Source organism: Mesoplodon densirostris, chromosome 2 (assembly GCF_025265405.1).
Source record: "Mesoplodon densirostris isolate mMesDen1 chromosome 2, mMesDen1 primary haplotype, whole genome shotgun sequence".
Taxonomy (NCBI): domain Eukaryota; kingdom Metazoa; phylum Chordata; class Mammalia; order Artiodactyla; family Ziphiidae; genus Mesoplodon; species Mesoplodon densirostris.
In genome coordinates, this window is record NC_082662.1 from 109,739,117 (window position 1) to 109,745,506 (window position 6,390).

Here is a 6,390-nt window from a genome sequence, read left to right on the forward strand (position 1 = left end):
TAGAACTACCCTATGATACAGCAATTCCACCATTAGGCATACATTTGAAGACAATGAAAACATTAATCTGAAGGATACATGCACCCCAATGTTCATAGCAGCATTACTAACATAGCCAAGATATGGAAGCAACCTAAGTATCCATCAACAGATGCAGGAAAAAAGAAGATGTAGTATAGATAATGGAATATTATTCAGCCATAAAAAAGAATGAAATTCTGACAGTTGCAACAATGTGGGTGGACCTAGACAGCATTATGCTTCGTGAAATAAGTCAGAGAAAGACACATTCTGTATGTTATCACTTATATGTGGAATCTAAAAAATAAAACAAATAAATGAATATAACAAAACAGAAACAGACTCACAGATATAGAGAATAAACTAGTGGTTACTAGTGGGGAGAGGAAAGGGGAGAGGGGCAAGATAGGGGTATGGGATTAAGAGTTACAAACTCTTGGGCTTCCCTGGTGGCGCAGCTGTTGGGGGTCCGCCTGCCGATGCAGGGGACGTGGGTTCGTGCCCCGGTCCGGGAAGATCCCACGTGCCGAGGGGCAGCTGGGCCCGTGAGCCATGGCCGCTGAGCCTGCGCGTCCAGAGCCTGTGCTCCGCAACGGGAGAAGGCCACAGCAGTGAGAGGCCCGCATACCGCAAAAAAAAAAAAAAAAAAGAGTTACAAACTCTTATGTATAAAATAAATAAGTGACAAGAATATATTGTACAGGGACTTCCCTGGTGGCACAGTGGTTAAGAATCCGCCTGCCAATGCAGGGGACATGGGTTCAAGCCCTGGTCCAGGAAGATCCCACATGCCGCAGAGCAACTAAACCTGCGAGCCTGAGCCCGCACGCCACAACTCCTGAAGCCCGCGCACCTAGAGCCCATGCTCCTCAACAAGAGAAGCTACTGCAATGAAGAGTAGCCCCCACTCACCACAACTAGAGAAAGCCGGCGCGCAGCAACGAAGACCCAAAACAGCCAAAAATAAATAAAAGTAAATTTATATAAAAAAAAAAAAAAGAATAGGGCTTCCCTGGTGGCGCAGTGGTTGGGAGTCCGCCTGCCAATGCTAGGGAATGCGGGTTCGTGCCCCGGTCTGGGAGGATCCCACGTGCCGCGGAGCGGCTGGGCCTGTGAGCCATGGCCGCTAGGCCTGCGCGTCCAGAGCCTGTGCTCCGCGGCGGGGGAGGCCACAACAGTGAGAGGCCCACGTACAGCAAAAAGAAAAGAATATATTATACAGCACAGGGCAAGATAGCCATTATTTTGTAATAACTTTTATTTTTTCTTTTTTCTTTTGGCGGCATGGTGCAGCATGTGGGATCTTAGTTCCCTGACCAGGGATCTAACCGGTGCCCCCTGCAGTGGAAGCGCAGAGTCTTAACCACTGGGCAACCAGGGAAGCCCCACATAATAACTTTAAATGGCATATAATCTATAAACATATTGAATCACTATGTTGTATACCAGAAACTAATATAATATTGTAAATCAACTGTAGTTCAATTAAAAAAAAAATTCCAAGGCTTATGCCCTTTCTACTACCAGTCTGTCTGGTTTAGTACAAGATTCCAGCCTCTACCCTTCACATGTGAGATATTCCCTGATATGCTCAAATTTTTACTCCAACTTCAGATCTGATTATCCTTGTCTTTTTAGTAGCTCATTAACTTACTCAGAGCCTGACATTTTAAGCTCTAGTGGTTTTCTGTCCCTGACCTGAGTCAATGTTTATGACAATCTCCCCTTTTACTCCCTATGTTACTATGGCCTTATCCAACACCTGAAGAAGCAGTCTGTGTAGTCTGCATACCTTTGGAGGGATTTATTAGGCCAGGGTCCAGATGCAGAATTGAGATAAATGTTTTACAGCAGTGAGAGGCAATGGGCAGGAGGAAGGGCAAAGCTGTGGTCCTCGGCTGGTTCACACATTGTGGCCCCACATGATTGCTGATCTAAACTTTCTAGTTTTTTTCAGCAACCAGGTAGCAGGGCAGGGCAGGCCTGAGGACCCCTGGAGAGCTGTGACTTATTAATACTTGCAAGCTGGCTGCAAAGGATACTTTAGTAGTCATTTCCTCCCTCTTCCTTTTCCCAGCTGAGGGGTCAGAATACACAGTATTTTTCCACTGGGGGAAAAAAAACTGACATGCAGAGCGAGAACAGGCCATGTCCTGGGTTCCTGAATGTACCAAAGTTTGGGCACTCTCGGAGTATGGATTAAGGTCTCTACTTGCCTCTTTCTGAAAGACACAGAAATGGAAGATCAATGGTCCTTGGGAAGTTTGGACCCTGTCTGAAAGAGCCAGTTTCTCAGGGACCCCAAAGGGACAAGCTTAAGGATAGGAAAACAGCAAGGAAAGTGCCGGGGATCTCAAGGCCAAAGCCTCAGCCTGACTCCAGCCCTCACAGAGAGACTGGGGACCATCCCATCCATGGGTGAAAGGCCAGTGAGAGAGAATCAAGACAAGGAACAGCCTAGTGGGCTCAAGTCTGTGGCATGATTTAAAAGACACCCCTGCCTCAAAGTATTGCCTCCTTCAGGATGGTCCCAGGACTTCCTGACACTCTAGTTTGGAGAACAAACGAATTCATGTGAACCCTGTTTTTCCCCATTGCTTAGAATTCTAACATGCCAGAAAAAAAAAAAAAAAAAAAAAAAACCACAATACTCATTATCCACTGAAGACAGTACATCTTCTTCTCAAAAGCCCAAATCAGATTAAGGATGATCCCATCTGATCTGCCTCAAGGTGGAGTACAGCCTCTGTGCCCCCAGCCAGCTATGGAAGTGCTGACATTCTACCCTCAGCAGTGGATCCTTTGCTAAACACTATCTTTTCCTTTCCCCTACATCAGACTGGAAATATTCCAGGGGACAAAATGTGAAGTCCCTGATTCAAAGACTTGGGCATCAGGAAGGCCTGGGATTCCTAGAGGCTGTGGGAAGGCTGAAGAAGTGCAGATGTCCCAAAACGTGTGAGGCTACTTTCCTCAACTCCCTTGGCCAAAGACAAAGCTTGGCAGGAGGCTTAGCGAGGAGCTCAGCACTGGGACTCACAAGCCTGCAGCTTGTGGGGCAGCTCTCAAGGGGCGATAATCGGAGGAGGATGGGGATCTGCAGCTCTAGAGCCACGTGCTACATGACGTTGGCGTCCAACAAGCAGGGAGATGCCGAGAGGAACCAGCTTCCTATTTGCTCATACAACACAGTGTGGGTTTGTGGTGGCGGTGAGGGGACATCCCAGCCCAGAAGACAGACAGAGCTGCAACTGCAGCCATTTCTGCCATCAAGCTGTTGTGTCCTGGAGAAGCTCAGGTTATCCCCATACAGGTCTGCGTGTGGAGCAGGTGGCAGTGTTTGGGCTGCCAAGCCAGCAGTTCTGCAGGAGGGAGGCCTGGCTGCAAAGGAACCGCTGTCCTCTGTGACCAGGAAGAGACAAAACAGACTCTCCCTCATACCAGTGAGTTGGGCAGACAGACTCTCTCTGCCTTCTATTTAAAAGACAGAACTTGAGGTCTTTCCTGGTGGTGCAGTGGTTGAGAGTCCGCCTGCCAATGCAGGGGACACGGGTTCGTGCCCCGGTCCGGGAGGATCCCACATGCCGCGGAGCAGCTAGGACCATGAGCCATGGCCGCTGAGCCTGCGTGTCCGGAGCCTGTGCTCCACAATGGGCGAGGCCACAACAGTGAGAGGCCTGCGTACCACAAAAAAAAAAAAAAAAAAAAAAAAAAAAAAAAGACAGAACTTGAAGTCAATATTCCCAGTGAGCCATTCACTACAGGCTGGAAGTTAGAATTGAAGCCGAGAGGTGTTGTTCTCAGGGCCTGCCCTGTCGCCCTGATACCCACACCCCTGAAGCTGCCACCACGTCTCCACAATAAAACAGCCCTGACTCCCTCCTCATATGATATTACCAAGGAGTCTGGGCAGGAGGCCAGTGGATACAGCGGCGGGATTGAAATGCCTACACGGCTTTGCTCTAAGTGCCCTCTGGCCCTGAGGTTTGGTTTCCTTCCAGAAAACTATTGGCTGTGCCAGAGGGGTCAGTTCGCCCTTTCCCAGGGGAGACTCTGGGTCTCCCACCAGGCCCGTGGAGCCAGGAAAGGCTGAGGGCAAGGCAGAGAAGGGGAGTAGATCCCTTTTCTCTGTCAGCCTCTGACATGCTTCCTTACATGGCCTGTCACCCAGGTTGCCGACTGTCATGCCCATCACAAAGCAAGTGTAAGCCCCAGATCAGACCAAGGTTCAGAGGTGCTCTCCCCACCCAACACCCCACACACTCACACGCAGTACGAGCCACGTGTAGATTCAGCCAGGTGAGCTTCAAGGGGAAATGTGCCAGAATAACAAAAATTTCTCTACATGCAGATGTGGTCTCAGGCATTTTCATTGCCTAAAAGTCTGACATGGTGGAGTGAAATGTGGAAATTAGTCACAAAAGCTGAAGTGATCTTTGGCTGCAGTGAATATACTAAGCTCTGACTATGCTGAGGCCGGTGGCAGGTCTGAGGCCCACACACACTTGACAAGGGAACTTTACAAACTAGACTCTGGAGGAGAGTAACAAGGATGAAGGAAATATTGACACTGTGCCATAAGGAATAGTTGAAGGAACAGGATATTTAGCCCAGGAGGGAGAAAGGTTAGCTAGAATGATTAGCGTTCTTCACAGATTTGATGAGACTCCATGTAGAAAAGGAAAACCAGGTGATGCTAATAGCCAACATTTATTGAGTACTTACTATGTGCCAAGCACCAGGCTAATCATTTTACACACATTTTGTCATTTAATCTAAATATCAGTGCTATTATTATTCCCACTCTACAGATGAGGAAAATTCGGAGACGTTGAGAGTCTTGCCCAAGGTCACATACCCAGTGGTAGAGTCAGCAGATGAGCCCAGGCCTGCGACTTAACCACCATCCAGAGACATGTTCTGTGTGGAGCCCTTGGCAGAACCAGACGCAGTGGTTGGAAGTGAAAGTGAGGCATATCTGAAGGCAACATGAGAAAGAATTTTTAAACAACTGGAGGCAACAAAGAACAGTGGGTGGGTGCTTTAGGTGGTCATGAGCTACACACCACTAGAGAGATGAACGCAGGGCAGGCAAGAGGTGTTACGTAAGACAGTTTGCAAGGAGAATTACAGCGGCAGCAACAGCACCTGGGAACTTGCTAGGAGTACAAATCCCTGGACCCCACCGCGGCCCTACTGAATCAGAAACTCTGTGACTGGGCCCAGACACCTGTATTTTAACAAGCCGTCCAGGTAATTCTGATACACGCTCAAGTTTGAGAACCACTGGCATAGAAGTTTCTGCACCCGGCGAGGGACTGGACTAGCTGATGGTATTAGTCCCTTCTGTCTCTAAGACCTCACAGTTCTCGGGCTTCCCTGGTGGCGCAGTGGTTGAGAGTCTGCCTGCCGATGCAGGGGACACGGGTTCGTGCCCCGGTCTGGGAGGGTCCCACATGCCGCGGAGTGGCTGGGCCCGTGAGCCATGGCCATTGGCCCTGTGCGTCCGGAGCCTGTGCTCCGCAACGGGAGAGGCCGCAACAGTGAGAGGCCCATATACCGCAAAAAAAAAAAAAAAAGACCTCACAGTTCTATAGAAGCGAGATACAAATATGATTTAACATCTAACCAGACTTTCTTTTAACATTGAGCGCATCCTAGTAATATCTTGGAAACAATATATCAGCTGCTAAACTGTGTGATTGGACTCAGGTAACTTAGACATCCCAAGGCTGACAAAATAAATATTTGGGGGCTTCCCTGGTGGCGCAGTGGTTGGGGGTCCGCCTGCCGATGCAGGGGACGTGGATTCGTGCCCCGCTCCGGGAGGGTCCCGCGTGCCGCGGAGCGGCTGGGCCCGTGAGCCATGGCCGCTGGGGCTGTGCATCTGGAGCCTGCGCTCCGCAACAGGAGAGGCCACGGCGGTGAGAGGCCCGTGTACCGCAAAAAAATAAATAAAGTAAAAATAAAATAAATATTTGGAAGGCTGTGGGCAAGGGGCTGCCCCTCCAGCCCCCAACCGCCGACCAGGAAGCAGCCTACATTCTAGCCACCTGTCGCTCCACGGGTTTCCAAACAAGCCCCGAACGCCCCACTCCTTGTTCGTTCCTGTTGTTCCTCTATCTGAAAAACACTTACCTTTTGAAATCCTCCCTTCTCTGAAAGCTCAATTCAAATGTCACTGTCCGTGAAATTTGCCCACAGTATCTGGTGCACGGGGCAGCCTTCCTTCCCTCTCTCCTTCCTGAGTTTTCTCTCACTTCTGGGCAACTCGCAGCACCTAGAGCGGTCAGCCTCGTCTCACAGGGGTGGAGCTTCTCAGCAGAGCGGCGTTCTCCTGGCGCTCAGTCATATCAGCCCCCCAGCGGC

At 49.7% G+C, this 6,390-nt stretch overlaps 1 protein-coding gene across 1 annotated transcript in view; it reads right to left on the reverse strand.

The window, feature by feature from the left end:
- The window catches only part of PDZK1 (PDZ domain containing 1), a 41,777-nt gene extending 36,765 nt beyond the window's left edge, over window positions 1–5,012 (reverse strand). The window contains exon 1 of the mRNA XM_060090399.1: window positions 4,880–5,012. Within this exon, the coding sequence (XP_059946382.1) occupies window positions 4,880–5,012 (133 nt within the window). The remainder of the gene's footprint in view (window positions 1–4,879) is intronic.
- Window positions 5,013–6,390: the final 1,378 nt, after the last annotated feature.